The sequence below is a fragment of the Paralichthys olivaceus genome, chromosome 15 (genome assembly GCF_024713975.1).
Source record: "Paralichthys olivaceus isolate ysfri-2021 chromosome 15, ASM2471397v2, whole genome shotgun sequence".
NCBI lineage: Eukaryota > Metazoa > Chordata > Actinopteri > Pleuronectiformes > Paralichthyidae > Paralichthys > Paralichthys olivaceus.
The window spans coordinates 3,035,658-3,055,687 of NC_091107.1; the positions used below are offsets into that span (position 1 = coordinate 3,035,658).

Sequence of the window (20,030 nt, forward strand, 5' to 3'; positions counted from 1 at the left end):
TCTATGTCACAGGCAAAAAAAAAAAAAAAAAACCTGATTACACCTGCGTGATGTGTCATCGCTTGCATGTGTGTTTCATCATGTGAAGAGCCGGTTGGACCGTCGGAGGTTCACTTTACTTTCAGCAGGTGGTGAGTTACCAGAGGAGAGGGACTTTAGTTTTTCTGTTTGTCACCTGTCGCACTCATCGAAGAGTCTGAAACAAATGAGTGCAGCACATGTGCCTCGTTTGAAGACGAACCCCATGAAGGTGGGTTCAAGCAGCGGAGTTCCAGCCTCAGACACGAACACGTCCACCTGTGCATGCACATCAAATGCACACAAGCTGAAGAGGTTCCATCACGGCCCTGATTCTGAGATTCTCTGTAATGGACTCACTGAATCAAAGCACTTTTCTGAGCTGCAAAAATCCATCTTTTCTTTTTCTAAAAGGCCGAGAAACTGCTCTGCACTCACTCAAAATCAGGAGTGAGCGGAAAGCGAATGTGGAACACACACGCCGGAATCTCCACTTTGTTGCGTTTCTGCGGTGACTCAGCCGAGCCACCCCGTTGACTCCTGTGCCCTCCTGAGAGAATTCATCACATTCTGTAACTTTCCCTTTCAAAAAAAAATAAAACACCTTTCAGATATTTCACGTATTTGTTGACCAGCTGGGACCCAGGAAATCCTGCTTCTGTGGAACCGAGGCAAAATGTATTGACCAAAAAAAATCTTTAACGCTTTCAAACCCCTGACTGAGATGTTTTTACTCTATTCACAGGTTTATCACTAGAAGCTTTTCAAGCCATATGTTGTTCCGATTAACATTGTGCGGCTATAGAAATCCTATAAACTGCCACGTTTGTTGTTATCACCTTCACGGTTTGCATATTTATTTGTTTACCAGGAGGATTACGTAACAACTACTTAACAAGGCATCAGCAAAGATGGATTTCACAAAATTTTGTGGGAGATCAAAATGACCTGATGAAATTTAAATGGGAAAAAAAAAAAACAACCCCTCTAGTTTATTTAGACGACTGATTTCCTGTGTGTGAAATTCAGTGATTTGATTTAAAAGGACTGTCGGGCCTCGCAGAAGATATGAAAAGCTTTACTGAGTGGAATTGTAGTTACCCAAGTTAACAGACATGATTTCTTATTTTATTTTAAAACCATATCAGAGAATATTCAACTTTATAAACTATATATATATATATATATATATATATATATATATATATATATGACAGAGTTATGAAATTTTAATGTTTAAAATAAAAGTAAATAAGTAGAGGAGGTTCAGCATGCTGAGGTGAAGCTGAGGCCAGAATCCTCTCGTTGTTAAAGACAAATGCGTTTGTTTGCACATGATCATCAAACTCGTGTTGCATGTGTCGGGAACATGAAGCTGTGTCCCTTTAACCTACTAATATGTTACGCAGCCAGTGAAGCTGGCAGCACCATCTGTCCCCAAACCCAAGATCACCCGAGCACCGCCGACTCTTGACGCCTGCGACGGCTCCGTCCTCAGTTTTTAAAAAGGACGACATTAGGAAGTTTGCCAATTTTTCACAAACATGCCTTCTTTCATTTTTCTTTCCACACATAAAACAAAAGACGGAGATAAACTTCTCCATTAACTAAATACTTTCCAAAGTTGCCTGATGGCAATTTGGCACAATGTGTCCTTAACATTTAACGAATGCCTTGTCTCTTTAATGACATCCAAATGTGACAGCTCAGTCCTTGGATTAAAGTGGAAAGTCCTGTGACTCACCCCCCACATTCCCACTGTGAGCAAAGTGGCCATTAAACGGCCGTATTCCTCTCCACCACTAGATCTCCGAGGCGGCTCAATTATCCCGGTACTTTCACACGCTTGCTGACAGCCGCGTTGGCAGGTGTGTCCTTTCCAGACGTGCTCTCTTTCCAGATGGGAAATTAGTCAGTGCAGCTCGCCATCAGCTAAAGCAACTGACACCTTCCACCAACGTGCCCTTTCATTAAGAGTGAGAAGATGGAGGCGAGAGGAGAAGAGCAAACACTGGTCGAACAGCCCACCCCCCTGCAAACGCCGGCTGCGAGCGCCGGACCACATTTGTGTCTTTTTGTTTTATTTCGGATGAGGCGACTGGCGGGGAGCTGAGTGAACTCATGCAGGTTTCATGATGACAAACAGATAAAGTCCTGATTACGCAGCGTGGTGTCGATGAGCGCCAGCGTCTCACGATGCCGCCGGACCACACGGACAGGAATGGTCTGTATTTATACTCGGCTTTTTCTATGATGACCACTCAAGGGAGGGATCGAACCGCCGAGTATTCTGGTTAGACGACTGTTCTTTAGTGGTGGCGGCACAGTGGCTCCCACTCAGACACTAAATTACCAGTTTACCGCCTCCTGTGGAAGTTTGGACTTACAGACGTTTATCAGAATTCAACTTTGACGATTCAAATGATAAAATACTTTTTACGTATGTTACGATATAAATTCCTCTTAATCATATTTTATCGATGCACAACAGAAATTGAAGGTTTTGGACTTCGGTTCGGTTCATCAGCCATGAGGATATATATTAACGTCACTGTGTGTCTGCTCGGAGTTTATCGAACTTAAAAACTTAAAAAGGCCTTAAATATACGTTCTGACACTAAATATCAAACACTAAGCTCTAAGATTAATAAAGAAAAAGATTCATTTAGCTTTAAGAAAACCGGCTTTGAATGTTTTAAAGATGTGAATTGATCTAAAATGTTTAATTTGCGTGTCACTGTAGATTCTCTTCTTCTTTCTAAACAGAAGCTGCAAATACTGAATCGTCTATTTTGTTCCCAGAGCTAATTTCTCTGTGATGAAGCCGGCTTTGATAAATAAGTGCGGAGTCCTAACTGTTGTTCTCTTGCTGTTGTGTTCTCCTTCCTGCAACGTGGAAAAGCTTTTTCTACCATATGAACGTTTACAGGATGCGCTGCTAACTATAGCTGCTGTTTCCCACGAACGCCTCAAACTCTGCGAGTCTCACAAGCGAAAATAACTTTACAGAGCTTCCCGGGGGCCAGAGGTACAGTGAAGTTTATCCTCATGCATGATAATAAAATCCATCATTAAGTCTGTGTTTCTAAGACTCTCTTATTTCATCATGAAATCTTTTGGAATAAAAACCCAAACAAAATGTTTTTTCCTCCGCTGGCGGTTCATCTCAGAGCCTTTTCATTTCTCTGCCGCCTTTTTTAATTTGTTCCCTCCGGCCTCTTCTCTCCGTGTACCTGGACCATTTGAGAGGGAAATGGACGATCTTGGGAAGAACCTTTCGGCTCACTCGTGTTTTCGGCATCCTCTTTCTTTTAGTCACGACAAGCGGGGGCATCGCTATGGCAACAGCATTGGAGAGGATACCGGGAGGCAGGCGGTCAGCGCCGAGGCTTCTGTAACAGCCTCCGACTCGGTGTCACACGCTCGCCACAGAGATGCAGACATTAATTAGCCATTTTAAGAGACGTCACAATTTTTTTGGGATTAATCAAATTGTTGAATGACAGTTGACGGGAGCAGTGGATGGAATCAGCTCTCTGAGTCGATTCAGCTCCTGGGTTAGTGATGGTGTTGACACCGAGGAGGAAGTTCACGGTTGTTTGGAGTGAAAACGTTAATTTGGACGAAGCCGCCGGTAAAACACAAGCGTCAGAAATAAATGAACGAGTGTGCTTCAAACAGCTGTTAGATTGTACGTTCGCACAATTTCTAAAATAATCCACCAAACATTTCACCCTGAAGACTCTTCCGTGAGTTCGCAGCTGGTTTGTTTTCGTCTTTGTGCAAAGTGCAAGATTTTAATACTCGAGGAAATAAAGAAAATGAAGTAGGTCCGCCGCTGCTCGCGCGTCAGACTCCACAGAAAACATTGTGTTTTTGATTTTTGCCTTTTAAAGTATAGAATAAAAGGAATCCTTGGATGTGATTACTATAATTTTTTAATAACATTGTGAAGGAGTCACATCTCGGCACTGAACAGCTGCATGTGTGCAGAAACTGTTTGATTCCCCCGATTTGCTAATGGCTTCATTCATGTTCCTCATTTATACTAATTTTCTTTTCTGTCAAACAAACAATCGCTTGATTGAGCAGCCGACCCTGTGATGAGTGGACGACCCGCTCTACCTCCCGAGCCACAGCTCCAGCTCGGTGCTCCAGGTCACAGTCATAGTGTTTGTTGTTAATGCATCATATTAACTTGTTATTATTATTAGCATTAGCTGCTGCAGTTTCCATGGTATCAGGGCCACACAGGGGGAAGGAGCAGTGGACAAATAAATACACAAAATTTTACTGAAGTAAAAGTAGCAAATTAACTTCTCTCATTATCGCTTTTAAATATACTTAAAATATTAAAAGTACTTGTCGAGTGTATTCTATTCCCTTGTGCAAAGGTCTTCTATCATATCATATCTGTGTGAAAGGGAAAAGTACTTTAAATGAAATATTCTTAAGGATGTCACAACTTGTTAAAGCTCTATGAGACAAGTAAATGCACTTTTAAACATCCCACCTCTGTAAATGTGACAGAAGAAGAAAACACATATTAAACACTATAAATGTGTGTTTACAGCCTGTGCACACTTTGTTGAATCAAACTAACTCTCATCATTGTTGTGTAACTCTCTGTTTTATAGTCAGTGTCAGTATTCATTAAACCTGGACTTGAAATCCACGCAGTGATTCAGTATTTATCCAATCGATGTCTGTATTTACTATTTATGCTGAACCGCCGCCTGGAGACGACGTGTAGGTGTGATTGACGGCGACGACTCTCCTGCTGGTTTTATACCTGTTTGACATTAATGTGTCGGCATATGTGAACGCAAAATACAATTTTAAAGATGTTTTTTCGAAATCCGTATGAAAAGTTTCAAAAATCAAATATTCAAAATCAAAACTTTCTTACAGAGGCATTAAAAACAGAGCGCTTTAAATCTGAAGGGAATCTAGTGAGCGGATATTTAAACATTTAAATGGCGCAAACACGTCTTTCAAAAAGGAGTTTGTACCTTACGTGCTTTACAATTAAACTCTGAAGAGTCCGATATATGATTTTTAATTTCCTGTGTGTGAATAAAAGGAGACACATAAAGGTTTTCATGCTCTGATATTAAGATCTCTTTCCTCTGTCCATTGCTGCAGCTCCTCTTTGCAGCCTCTGTCCGAAACTGCGCGCCGGTGTTTCAGGAAACGTTGGCCTCCACTCTATCTTTAAATGGCTTTAAGTGAAGAAGAATCACAAATATAAAAATGTATATTCAAATGCTCGGTTACTTTTACAGTAAATAACATCCTGTTCTCAGTTTTACAGTGAGATCATTGTCGTGAACCACCGTTAAAAAGCTGCATTTTCTCTTTTGTCTCAGTATCTTTAAAAAAATAAAGCAGATTTCACCTCCAAGGAAAAACAAACCAATGTAGAAAAAGTGATCGACAGGTTGTGAGCTTGGGTTTAAGGTTTAATCTGCATTAGGATAAAGGATTTCATGGTTTGTCACCTGCTACAAACCTGAAAACCCAATTTCACATCAGTGTGAGCATTATGGAGTAAACGTATGAATGTTAATTACAATGAAATATTCGAAACGACACCTGAACCTTCCACGAATGTATATTCACCAAATAGTACGTGAATGATAATGAACCTCATCTCCACCAATGCACCGTGCAAATCCATTCATCTGGTTTCAGCACATCTTCTTTTTGCCCTTTTAAAATATTTTACAGGAGGGTGTGAGTGAATATCAGTCTCATACCGTTCTCTCTTCGCTCTTCTGTCACATTTAAAAAAACAAACATTTTCCCTTCATAATTTAGAAAAAAAACGTCGCAGACACATTTTTCTTGACGTGTCACGTGTACACACACCTGCTGCTACGTTCGTGCGTCTGCAACTCAAATAGAAACTTTTAGAAAACGCTGTAAACGCGGCGATTTACGTTTGAAAACTCTGGGGCCGTGTTTCAGTCTGGACGGGGAAGATGCTTGAAAATGAGCGTTTGCTTCCTCAAGAGGTGTTTTCGAGTAACAAGTTAGCAGTGAATGCTAAGCGTTGCTAACACGTTGGTTTGAGAAACCCCCCCCCCAAAAAACCAGGTCTTCATTTTTTCTCTCACTCATTTGTTGTGTTTTCTGTAACTAACCAACCAACTGCAAATAGATGTGTTTCTATTTCTGATACTGAGCTAAAACACTCTCAGGTTTGAACGATAATTAAGGTTTATCACCATGAGCAACATTTATTAATTTAGAAGATGCAGAAGTGATGCCAGGTTTAGGAAATCGCAAAACTTAACAGAAGCATGAATCACACTTGATTTGAAAGATTAATTATGAATTTATATGTAGCTGAAATAACTGCAGAGTAAAATTTAATGGTTGTGGAAAACCCTCCGATTATATTCAATCTTGAAAAGGCCACGGTGGATAAATTGCCAAATGCAGAATCACACAATAAAATAAATAAATAAAAACTTGTTACAGTTATTTTTAGCAGTTTGATGAATTCAGGTTCATCTGTATATCAATGTAATTTTAATCTACATGCAAAGTATTTTACGCAGCTGCAGGTATTTTAAACCTGAAGTTCTCATTATTGGCTTTGTAATCTCGGTTCTTGCTGCGGTTTGTTGCATTTTTGTCCAAAGTCTTTAATTTCCAGTAAAGATGAATAAAATATTCATGATGCATCACTGCGGTTAATAACTAACATTTAAAAAATGATTATGAGCTGAGACACAACATCTGGGGCAACCATTCAAAAACTCATAAACGCATCTCAAAAAAAAAAGAAGAATAAAGCATCTGTGGTCCGGGGCCAACGTGAGCTGCCAGCATCGCTTACGTGGAGGAAACCTGACGATGCTGCAGCCGAGTCGACACCACGTTAGGAGGCACTGATATCCCAGTGGGTCTGCTGAGATCTATTCAACAAGCCAACTTAGGCTGATGCTCATTAAATCAATTCCGCCATGCATAGAAAATGCTTTATATACCACGATGAGATTACTTTTATTTCCTTCCTTAATATTTAACCTATGCAACAAGGCACTTTAAAACCTTATTAGATATTTTCCTTCTGGCCTGGTACTGAAAAAAACCTGCATATATACAAAAATATCAGATCAAATAACATATGATGTTGTGAGATGATGTGATGGTAAATATTTATATACATATGATGCCAACCCACAATGCAGAGCAGGGATATTTATAGGTGACCACAGTATAGTAATGTACTGCATAATGTAAAACTGTTCCCACACAACCGGAGAAGCGCGGTCGCTCTATCGGCTCATTTTTACAATTGAGCCTCCGCCGGAAAAACTTTTTGGAACTATTTTCTTGATGCAAAACTTTCCAACGTGGTTCATCGTAAAACACTTTCTACTTCACCGCAGGAAGATGTCAACGAAACGCGGAGGCGTACGGATCCCTCTGTATCTCACTAATGCACTCGTGCTCAGAACCTCACTGTAAAATCGAAATACACGACATCCAATGAGTGTGAATGGTTAAAAAATAAAGTGCACACGGAGCGGAGAAAAACTTTCCCTAATTAAAAAATGTCTTAGTTTGAAAATCACGCTTCTCCCATCGACAGGTGTGAATCCTCAGAAATGTAGAATTCAGTAAGATGTGTTAACTTCAAGGCAGTTGACCCCTAAACCCACCAGGTTTATATATATATATATATATATATATATATATATACTTATATTTATCTTCGTATTTGTGCACGTCTTCTGAAAGTACGTATGAAACCAACTGTCACATATTTTGAAAGGGACAAATATCTTTGCGTATTTAAAGTCGGCGTAAATGAGTCTTAGTTGATGCAGTGAACTTGTTAGCGAAGGTTGAAGTTTTCTTATCTTCACATCCATGAATATGGATTTTATTATAAGAGTTATGTCTCTGGTCGTCTTCTGATTGTTGATCTCATATTATTCTAATATGAATATAGATTTCTGGGATCTGCCAACACCTGAGGGAAATATTTATCCTTTCTTTAGCAGCTAAATCCTAATGAGTGTTAATGTCAGGTGTCAGAAAACTCCTTTTTTTAGACATCTAGTGACGACACGATCATTATCATGCGCACAAATTACACGATAATAATAAAAAAGGGGGATGCAAATTAAGCAAAATGAGAAAATGATGCGTATCATCTTCATTCATATTAATGAAAACGAGTAAATTGAGTCTATTTTGCCTCGACACAGAATCATTTCACGCTGTTGATATAATCAGTCCTGGCCTCAGAGTGGGTTTTATTCCTCTGTGGCACCTTCAGGGAAGCAGAGTAATTGGTTAGTTGGAGCATTTCACAAGAGCAGTTCTTTGCAAGAGGAATTTATGGGGGAAAAAAGATGTTTATACTAAGCTCCTCTATGCAGTGACACTAAGTGAAATAAACAGCTTTTTGGCACAATTAGCGTAGCAAAAATGTAAAAAAATTAAATGTAGCCTGACTGTTATTTGGCGGGCGGCTGCGTGGCATCAAAAGACATTTGACTATGATCAATACATGACTGATAGCAGGGGCACAGCTTACATTCCTGCAGCCTGAAACAATAACATCGACTGTGCAACAGTTAAAAGTTTGCATGCTGCAGAGACAGGATACACTTTAAAGAACAGAAAAAAAAAAAAAGAAAGAAGAGGAAAGTAGAGATACCAACCATGAGCTGCAGGTTCAGTGCTGGGCGCAGTGTCTGAGCACACAGGGAGAGGACATGGCAGTTGTGGAGGGAGGTGTGGAACAGGAGGAACAGCATGCAAATAAAGGAGAAATGGGGGAGGCGGGGAAGGAGGGAGGGAGGGAGGGAGCGGGGCAGGGGGAAGAAAACAAATGACACCCATAAGCAAGCATTTGGAAGACCAGAACATGACAAAAGACATAAGGCTTACGGGAAATCAAAGGGAACCAAAGGCAGTGCAGAGATAAACAAAAGCTTTGCACACACACACACAAACACACACACACACACACACACACACACAAGCGCGCTCACACACTCGCAAACAAACGCTTTGCACTGAACACACTGGACGTAGCGTTCAGAGGGGAGTGTGGCTACTGCTTGAGGAGATATGGATGGAACTATTATCATGTAGCCACTGTTGGCAGCAAAGACGAACTATCGGGAGGAAATAATTGTGCAGCTGTCCCGGTTTAACAGAGCGTGACTCAGAAAACACTTTTTTTCGGAGGGGAAGCTTCCGATGGCAGCGACTCGAGTTAAAGTTGTGGAGACGAGGATACGATTTTAACGTACGACTCTCCTCACGATGGTCCCCTCACGTCTGACTACGTTTGTCTTGGCAGCTGGAGACCATCGCCTGCACATCCAGTCAGTGTGCATCACGGTGAGCGTTTCAGAAAAGTGGACACAACCTTTGATTCCACCACCAGATAGCGTGTTCCAGAGGCTGCGAGATGATCCGATAAGTGGTTGGTTGTAATCGTGTAGTTTCGCTCCGCCCGTAACCTCTGTGTGTCCATGCTTCGATCTTTCCCGCCGCTTTAACCTGCGTCAGCAGTTTTATCAGCGACTCAGCTGCTCAGGAGGAAAATGATAAATGGTGAATTTGGTGAATTTGTCATTTACATTTAAAATATGATGTGAAAAAACAAAGTGTATATGTCGGTGCTGTGTATTAAAACAGTGAGACATTGTCTCTGCTTGATGATTATAAGACATTAATAGACGTCGCAAGTGTTGATCAAAAAGTTATTTAAAACTGAAAGAGCCGATAAAAATACAAATATACAAATATACATATATACATCGGTGTTCATGTTGACCGATATGAAAAATTATACAGAATAAACATTGTGTACATAATATATATATATTTATTTTCTTAATTCAAGTTCTATATATTTGGTTATATTTCTATTTTCTTTTTATTTATAGTTTAAAATTAAAAAACTGAGTGTGAGGTTAATATTCTTGAAAATGACTCAAACCATGAGCGAAAAGAAAAATCTCACTTCACCCTTGTTTTTGGTTGAGATCTATCAACCTGCTGCAAACACGACCACAGACACCAGTAGATTCAATATGAGACCTGACACAGCTGCGATGCAGACTCCTACTGTCCACTGATTTACAGCTGAGGTGGACAGATGCAGGCGTCCTGGAGCGGAGATGGTACCACCGACAAATTGGTCTTTAAACACATGTGGCTCTTTTATCGCTGCGTGTGTGCATTCAAGTTTGAACCTTTCAACACAGTAAAAGCACTGAAATGAATCTGAAGGAATCAAAACAACATTTGTTTAAGTCTGGAGTGTAAAAGACACAAAAAGAGATCAGCTAATCGTTATGCTTCGGCTGCTATTTACTGTACCTGAGGCTGAATGAACATGAGTGTGACCTGACAGGTAAACTGCCTGTGGCTCAGGAGGTAGAGTGGGTCGTCCACTATTCAGAAGGGGCTGTGGTTAGATCCCTGGCTCCTCCAGTCTGACATTATAAACAAATTAAAAAATCTTCCCTGATCTGCCTTTAATGAAACAAACAGGAAGCTACTTGACCAGTTATCAATAATGCGTGATATTTACAGTTGCATATTAATTACTCTGATATTTGTGGAGACGGAACAGGGAGCTTGACATTTTGCATTTGGTTTATTTCAGTCTGGCTTCTGCTTCACAGCTGCTTGAGAATTGATTTTCTTTTTAAAAGGAGCCACAGTTTTACTGGTGATTACATCTGAACAGACACATTCACTGCAATGTTTATAATTACAATTATATAATAAAATGTTGAACAAAATGTAATTTACACTATCGTGCATCAAGCGTTCACGTAAGGAACAACAATGACAAGAGGTGCTATCTGACTGAAACGTACCTTTAGCTCAACCACAGAATTAAAGATTCTGATTCAATTACTCAGATTGTCACCGGTGGCCAGTCGAGCAGACGTTATTATGTTAGATCTAAATCATTAATCAGATCAGTAAATGGGCAGAGAAACCGCACTCGGGGGCATTTGGACGGAGTACAGAGGAACTGGGACAGTATATTAGCTCTGACGTTTCTCGAGTCGGTGCAAACACAAGTACAGAGACGTGTGATGCTTTTTTTTTTCTTTCCTCTAATTTGTGTTTTATAGGTTGTTTGTGTTTGAATCCGACCAAACCGAAGAGAAAATCAGACGAACCCTGACACGTGTGTGAGGTAGAACATCACGCAGCTGTGAAGCAGCCGATGTGACTGAACCCGAAATTATGAACGGAATCATTATCGCCCACATTTTTGTCCAAACCCGACCGAACGTCTCCTGACGGACTCGGGTCGGGTGTAGCGGCTGGTTCCGAACACACAGGAAGTGGTTGACCAATCACAACAGAGTGGACCAGCTGGCCAATCAGAGAAAAACTGGGCTTTATCAGGACGGGGGGGTCTTTAAGAGACAGGAGCTTGAACCAAGTGTTTCAGACAGAGGCTGAAAAGAGGAGCTGCAGCAATGAGGAGAGTGTGGTGTGTTTTAGAGCCAGCGAAGATTCTCAAGTAATAATTAAAGTTGTCGACCCGGTTGTGAGCAGAACGTCTCCTTTAAGAAATGTGTGACTGGAGGATCTTATCTCCTTTAAATAATATAACATTTTTCAGCTGAATAGTTCAGACTGGGTCATCTCAGAAGGCAACAAAGGCCTTTTTGTGTTTTATCTCCGTCACTGCTTGAAGGCAGTAATGTACTCGAGTTCATTAGTGCAACAGAAAGGCAGCATGGCCTCATTACACTGTGGGTGGCCACCATGTGGGGCCAGTCAATATGTCTGCCGCTGAGTGATTGCCTGTAGATGTTTGAGCAGCCTCCCCCTCGTTCAGCATCTTCAGTGGCACCGGTCAGCTCATCACGGGCCGAGTCCTCGCAGACAGTGGACAAAGCTCCACGACGACTTGCCACGCTTCCCATGAGCCCTTTGGAGACTCATTGTGACGTGACATCCAGCTCAACATCCAGAGACAACTGCACGTCAATCATAATTATATTGGCAAAAATGCATTATGGGAAATCCTGCACTATTGAAAATGCCAAGAGACTGCTGGGCGTCCCCGCTGGCTGCATGATTACTTTTTCTTCTTGTTGGAGCCACTTTTCCTGACCGGCCTTCTCTGCTCTTCAAGCTTTAGTTTCGGGATTGCTTATTATTTCCCAGAACTTTGCTGTTTCCAACACAGAGCTCTGTCAGTAAAGAAACTATCTCTCTGCTTGGTTTAAAATCCAGTAAGAAATGACAAAATCCTAATTTCGTCATGTTGGTGTTTTGCAGAGCAGTGCAATGACAACAATGCAACAAGTAATGCAACGTAACCACAGCAAAACAAAATGCAATGCTTTTATTTTACTTTGAGTTTACTATGACTCCACTTTGTGTACAAGTTGATCTTATTGTGAAAACCAATGTACTGCTCTTGTGTGCAACTGAACATTACGATAATACTGATGCTCCTTTATTGAGGTATTACACCTGGTGTTAAACAATATTATATCCTTTATACATCACAAGGTCCAAACCTCCGCTGACGGCTCTCTATCTTATCAGCACTGTGCTGTCCACAAATCTTTTATTCCCCGACATGCACCAAACTGCATCTCAGGACATCGCCTGTCGTAAGCTATAACAATATAAATGTGTTCTAGCAAATACGTGGACCCCAGAGGATGCACTGTTAAGAGTTTGGTGATCCTCTAGTCAGGAGTTTTAGTTTTACGAGTTAATTTACTTTATGACCAAAAACAAATGATACATTTCCATACTGATGCTAAACTTTCACCTTGAACCACCTCACAGAGCTGCGAGCAGAGCGGAAGACCACTCATCTAGTTTGAAGCGAGAGAAAAACAAGTCCGTACTGTACGGCAGTCTCGTCCACACGTACAGTATCTTCTGAATCTTTTATCTTTGAAACAGAGTAAAACTAAACTCAAACACAAGGCAGCGTTTGTGGCTGCAGCAAGAGATAAAAGCATCGATTGATTCAGACACAGGAGGAGTTTTTCCTTAAAGATGTGCAACTTTTTAACTAAAATAACAGAAAAGAAATAAAAAAAAAACACAATTTACTTGCACAATACAGCTCTTAGCTGAAGACAGTTGAACACACTCTATTCAGCGTAGCAGCTTGTGTAGTGTAAAAACGAGCGTGTGTAAATACCCAGTTGAATGCTTCCAAATGTGTCTTCACTTGTGGTACTTTCCCAAATATTGTGTGCTGCCTGATTACCTCCCGGCCCTGCTTTACGAGCTTCATCTCCTTTTAGTCACTGTGTAACACAGTAACACCTCCACAAGACAATATACTCCCACATTAAGAAGATGTGTTGGGCTCCGGACTCGTGTTTCCATGATGCGGCCGAGTGCTGTAATATCACTGATGCTCTCTTGGGGCCGTTATTCTGTTGCTATCGACCTTAATCAAATTAGTTCTAGCCGGCTGGCTCTAATCTTAAAATGGACAAGGAACCAAACAGGGCAAAGTGGGAACAACGCACTGTGAGCAGGTGTTAGTCAGGAGGACTGAATTCATACAACTCTTTACTTCACTAGATAATGTTCATATATATACGAATGGATATTGGTTCCCTCTTTGAATCTGTCTCGTTGTCCTGTCTATAGTTTGTGTTTAAAGCAACACTATGAAACTTTTTCACTCTAAAACAGCAGCTTTAGAATAAGTTTGATGGTTAAGGAGAATGTTTCCTCTATTAGCCCCGCTGCTCACCATGAACGTCTGTGTTTGCTCTAACTTTGGTGAGTGGGTACGATTCCCTGTGAGAAGCACACGAGGCCGGAGTCACTCGTGGGTACGTCCGGCTCATGTTGCTGGGCCGACCGTCAGAACAACAATAATCCCAGTTACAGCTTTCATGTTATCGTGCCGTGCAAACTGTGAATGCAAAGCTGAGGAGTCGTACACGAGAAATAAACAACACAACTGGATTTACACGACCTGGTTCACCGGCTGCCTCCTCCTTTCCATCAACTGCATTGATTTGATGAGTGTTTGTTCTAAAATGATTTGATTGGCTTGTGCCTCCGCTGCTGCATCAGGACTTGAGCCCGACTCAACGTCGGCCGCACGCTGTATGAGCATCGCAGCACAGTGGAGCACAGATACTGTTCTGCAACGCATGACGTCAACCCCCAGTAGACGCTTCAACCTATAAGTGTGCGTCCAGCGTAACTGAGTGAAAATCAGGTCCAGCAAGAGTGAAGCTGAGCTGTAGATCAGTTAAAGAGACTAAGGAGTATTTAAAAACCAGCGTTTATCTCCAATATTCGTCTGCAAACTTTTAAAATAAGCAGAGTTCTAAGCAGATTTTGGAGGTTTTGTTAAAGCAGCAGCTCTTCTGATTCAGGAAGCCGAGGATCATGGGTAATATCCAGCGTTCAGTTGTGTTTCAGTCCCGTTCTGGTCCCCACATCGATAGACTTTGATTTTTTCCTACATGAAAGCCACTGCATTGCTCGGAAACAGATCGCAACAGAATTAACACCCACGTGTGGCTGCAGAGGGCGCTGTTGTTCTGGAAAAGTTACATAGTGTTGCTTTAATGAATTATTATTATATTATTATTCATTTGTATATATATAATTGATTTATTATCTTCATTCAGAGATCAAGTCCCATATTTTTACAGCTGTGTGTTGTGTAAGTTGTATTATGATCAGTGATATTATATTAATGGGGAAGAGACGGGCGATGTGATGACAGGTGTAAAATATGTAAGAGGTTGAACGTTGAATCACTACGACCACAGTGAATTTGAACAAAACCAATCGTAGGTTTTAAAGGAAAATGTGTCTCACACACTGATGAAGAAAAAAAGAATAGAAAGCACAGAGAATAGAAACAGAGGATTGTGACGCAGGAGAAAACGAATAGTAAGGATTATTTAGCTGCCTGTCCTAATTACTGGAGCTGGTCAGCATGGGATTTTTCAGCAGTGAAAATAACAATTTAGTCATTTCCCCTCGTCACTCTCTAAACTTAAGAGCCATGTGTTGAGGCTCTAATAGATTTTTTAAAGTACTCTATTCTTTCCCTCTAATGGGGAATTGATTAGAAAAAAGAGAAAATTTCAGCCCTGCTCTGATAGATTAATTTGGCAGAGGGTGTCTGATCTGTGTGGCACACTGTGGGTAAATGAAATCAAATGGCAGAACGTATTACGGCCATATGAGTCTGCTGCCTTCAATCTATATACACAGTAATAATGGAAAGCCCCTGACAGTTGAAAGCCACAGAGGAGAGGACATCTGGCAGAAAGTGGGTTGTTTCAATCTGAAAATATTGGCACTTATCAGGTGGAGTCCTGTTCGTATAAGGGACTGAAATAATCTGCCGATATACTTTCGTTATTTGTAGTAAGTGCAGTGATTTTCATGCATTGTCATTTTCCTGTATTTCAGTGAAAAGCTTTTTCCGGGAGCTGTGATTTTCTCCGCATTTTATTCCTACTGAATTATTTTGACGTTACTAGTTCATGAAATGTGGAGGTTTTCAGACAGACAGCACAGTCGATGAGTTGTGGGTCATGTGACCACACCGACTAATTAAGGTTTAGAGCAACAATTTAAAGCTCAAAACTAAATAATGTGATTTTTTTTGAAGCATTGAGAATCATTTCCTGAATAATCATTTCTATCGTTACAATAATATTGTGCTTATTCGCGATACCTGCAAACATAAAGAAACGGCTCCAAGTTCCATCTCATGACTGTAAATAAAACTGGATGACGCAGCTCCACGTTTCTTCCACTGGACAAAAATGAAGCCAATGTTTCTGATACGGAAGCTGCCATCTTTTGCTAGTGATGTATTTGAGAGACAGCTCAACATTTTATATATAAAATAACTAATTAATGAATCAAATAACTAATTAATGAATCAAATGACTAATTAAAACCGAACTTATCAGAAAAATGAACACGAGCCATCAGTGTGATAAGAACAGAAAATGACCGAAACCATCATTAAGAAAAAAGTTATTTGATGCGTATTTTGAGTTTTTTAGTTTGGTTCCTGTCCCATCTGTTAACGTGGAGAAGCCAGTGTTCATCGACTCTATGGCAAACTTCACATTGTGTTTTTCTACGTAAACACGATCAGAGATTTTGTAAATCTGCTTCAATGGCAACTTTGAAACCTTTGCTCAACAGCGGCCTCTGTGGACACAAGTTGCAACTACACAATAATGACACATTGAAATCCTCTTTTAAAGATTCCCTCGGGTCATTACGTTTAAAGTCACCATCATTAGGTGATCTACCCGAGGCCGAGTGTAGACTGTTTCTTTATCATTCCCCACATTTTCCACAACAACAACATACAGGTGTTCCATGAATATAAAACATGGTAGAGAAAATAATCCAGAGAGGACGACGAGCAGAAACAATAAACCTGTCTCCATGGTGAAGTATGCTGTGTTTACCTCGTGTCTTATTTTTGGTATAAACACACTGAAATATTTATGTAACAGTAGAGTGCAAGAACAAATCTATAAATCTGTCTATTACAGGCGATGCTACAATTAACTATTGTCCAGACGAGACAGAGTGAGGCTGCAGCAGCAAAATCCACATGACCCTGCTTTGCATTTCCAGATCTTCTCTAATTTTTCCCGTCTGTATGAATATACGTACTTATTGTTGTTATTTACCTATAAAAAAACGGTATAATTCTCAGCAGGCACATTACAAATAAATGTGATCATTTTGCAAATCAGCGGAGATCTCAGCATGAATCAGTCAGGATAGCTATAATCAGAACGGGCCTGTGCCGACTCCGCACTCCTTGATCCGAGGCAAAGGAGCCATCAATCAGCCTGCATAGATAGGTATTCTCTTTAATCCAATCAGATGGCCTAATCAAGCACAATGCCTGTGATTTCTGACAGCCTCGTGAGATTTGTTCCTATTGAGTGGTCCGTCAGAGAGGCTTTGATTGCGTTTGGAGCTCAGGCTGATTTGAAGCATAAAGTGATGTTTTCTATCTGCGCCCCTTCGGAGATTTACATTCACAACAGCCCTGAGTTCTGCTGCTGAAGGAGCGAGATGCTTTTTTTTTTGTTTATTTCTAAAGGGGCCTAATTTTCAAAAGCTCTTGTTCCGTTGTTGCTGCAGCTGCTCTCTTCTCTCAGTCCACCTCTGATCCATAATTAGGTTTTATTTAACAGAAAACAAATTTGTTTCATATTAAAGGATAATTCTTGTGTTTGCAACGAATAAATGTTGCAGAACAATTAACTCAAAGCAATTATTAACCATGTTTCATCATTTGCGGCCCATCATGCCAGTTCAATTGATATCACACCTTAATGTCACGCTGCTATTCACAACTATTTAAAACTGTAATTAATGATTATCTTCTTCAGTTTGATAAGAAAAACTATATTTGTTGCGCTCTAGTCCTGTTTGAAAGTATATTTGAAAACAGAGCCGTGAATAAACAGTATTGACGACCAGCAAAGTTGCGCTGACAGCCAGGCAACACGAGCAATGCCCTGGCCAATAGTTGTCCTCTTAACAACTGCACACACACCCACACGAGCACACACACACACATTTGAAAACTAGAAAAACTCATGGGGGCATATCATAAAATCATTTTGTGCCGCGGAGCGCTGTAATTACTCATAATTCCTGACTGTGATATATGAGGTCGTATAAATTCCACCAAAGTCTATTTTCATCTGTCAAGTTTCCATGTTAACCAATTTTTTACAGAACTTTTGTGCATTTGATTTGAGCTTGTGGATGATAATGTTCAACCGTGACACCAGAGTTTGAACAAAAAATTCAAAGTTCAGAGAAACACTTCAAACATCCTCCGACAAACTTTTTTAAATGACCAAATAAACCTCATCTCCATAAGCTGATGCTTTGTGTGAGTCTGTAGGCGAGGGACAAAATGTCGGGGCCGGAACTTCTGCTGGCCATTTCCAGTTTGAACAATCATGTTTGAGCTCCGTGAAAAGAGGTGCAACACATTGACCAGAATGCATCTGCTATCTGCTTTTTAATTGCTCTGCTCTCACATGCAGATAGCTGTTAATAGAGATGAGCCTAAAATGTCGTCTGGACCTGAAACACCGAGAAAAGGAATCACTGTACCACAACTCGTGTGATAAAACAAACTAGTTGGACTGTAAACAGTGATCAGAAGATGGAGTCTTGGCCCTGATATCTGCCGTCTACACCGGAAGCTCCTGAAACATTGGCGGCTGCTCCCAGAGGCCTTTGCATCGTCGGACGATAGACGATTACACAGAGCACTAGTGAATACGCTTTCTTTCTGAGATTGACATGTTAATATCAAAGTCATGTCTTTGTGTCAAGTGCTGAGGTAAATCAGGGCATCATTAGCCTAGCTTAGCATAAAACTGGAAACAGAGGGAGAGAGTTGGCTTTAAAATTGTCATTAGATCTGTATAAAAGTTCACGTCTCAGTCTCTGAGAGACATTTTCCACAGCGCTGCACTATTTCTGGGTGTGAACGTTTGTTTCTGACCTTGTGACAAAACAATCACAACACAATATCCACTTACCAGCTTTTCCTGAACTTTCCTGCATCTCTGGCTTTTCATCAGTGAACATGAAATTAAGCGTAAAATGACCAAGCTTCCCCCGGATCAAGTCTTATTTAAAACTCATTATAGGAATAAGCGAGCAGCGAGAATTTGCTGCGTGAGTATCGGATGCGACTCATTCATTTCCACCCGTTAAATGATGATAATATTTAGAATCAACTTTAAAAAAGTGTGACAAACCTGGGTGACCTTAACCGCTGGGTGAAAAAAAAACAAGCCTGCGGATATGACTGCCGCCTTGTCATGAAGATGGAAATATATGGAGTGAGTCGGGGGAGCGCTGTGGGTGAGGGAGCACATACACACACAGATAAACAGGTTGTGTGAGGGTGATACTGTACCTTGATTGGCTTCAGGGTGGGAGATGGTGGTGATGATGGTGGTGGTGGTGGTGGTGGTGGTGGCTGTGGTGGGTATAGGGGTGGTGGTGGGGGCATCTGGATGAGGACAAATACATGACAAACACGGAGGGGGGTTGCATATGAGTATAAAAACCATGAAGATAAAGTAAAGTCACAGGGAAACGATTGGTATCGCTGGTTGATACACGACCAGCAGCTCATTGTGTGTGTTTGAGATCTGCTGCAGAGCTTTTCATGAATTAGCCGGATGACAGCGCATTAAATACACTGTGTACACACAGCGATGACACGTCAACACATCACCCCGTCTCAGTCCGACTGAGCTGATCAAGGATCGTGTCGGGAACTTATCGTCTCCGTCCATTCACAGGCTACACGGCGAGCACGTGGTTGTTAGAAGTGATTAAGTGTCTAATGAGCAACGCGTGCTGGTGTTGCACTTACTCTGTCATTGATATGCAGCGAGCCATCTTGAAAAACAAACGTGTCTGCTTAACATCGCCGAGGAGGAGAAGTTGGCGAGGATGAAAAAATAAAATGTGATGTACAAACTCAAACTTAACGAGACAATAAATGGCAGTCGACAAAAACAGAGGGAAGGAAATGATATGCATATAATATAATTACCACATTATGTCATATCAGTCAAGTTTACATCCACGTGTGTTCGGATTCAATGAAGATATGTAGTAAAGACTCGAGAGAGACTTGAAGAGGAAATAGAAAGAAGGAAGAAGGAAGAGGAAACTGAATAAAAGAAGGTATTGACTTTATCTTGTCACAGTTGATGTATGAATGTTTGAGTTATGGTCAAAGTTATAGTGACTGTGACCTTTAACATCAAAATTCATGGACAATGATTCGTGGATCATTGTCCATCAGCTCATCCCTGAGTCCATGTGAACGTATGCACCAAATTCAAAGAAGTAACCTCATGACGTTACCGAGCGTTCATGAGAGGGGGGCGGACCGAAGGACACCCTGGAAACATAACGCCTCTAACCATGGCTGTCAGTGCCGCTGAGGCATA

General features: G+C 40.9%; 1 protein-coding gene across 6 annotated transcripts in view; it reads right to left on the reverse strand.

The window, feature by feature from the left end:
• The window catches only part of cadm1a (cell adhesion molecule 1a), a 309,896-nt gene that overhangs the window by 13,616 nt on the left and 276,250 nt on the right, over nt 1–20,030 (reverse strand). For 2 of the 6 annotated variants that reach the window (XM_069509992.1, XM_069509991.1), the window contains 2 exons: nt 18,980–19,075; nt 8,706–8,738 (listed from right to left, as the gene is read on the reverse strand). The exons of 1 other annotated variant lie outside the window; for it this stretch is intronic. In XM_069509992.1, the coding sequence (XP_069366093.1) occupies nt 8,706–8,738; nt 18,980–19,075 (129 nt within the window). The remainder of the gene's footprint in view (nt 1–8,705; nt 8,739–18,979; nt 19,076–20,030) is intronic. 3 more of the 6 variants (XM_069509994.1, XM_069509993.1, XM_069509995.1) reach the window with 2 other exon arrangements.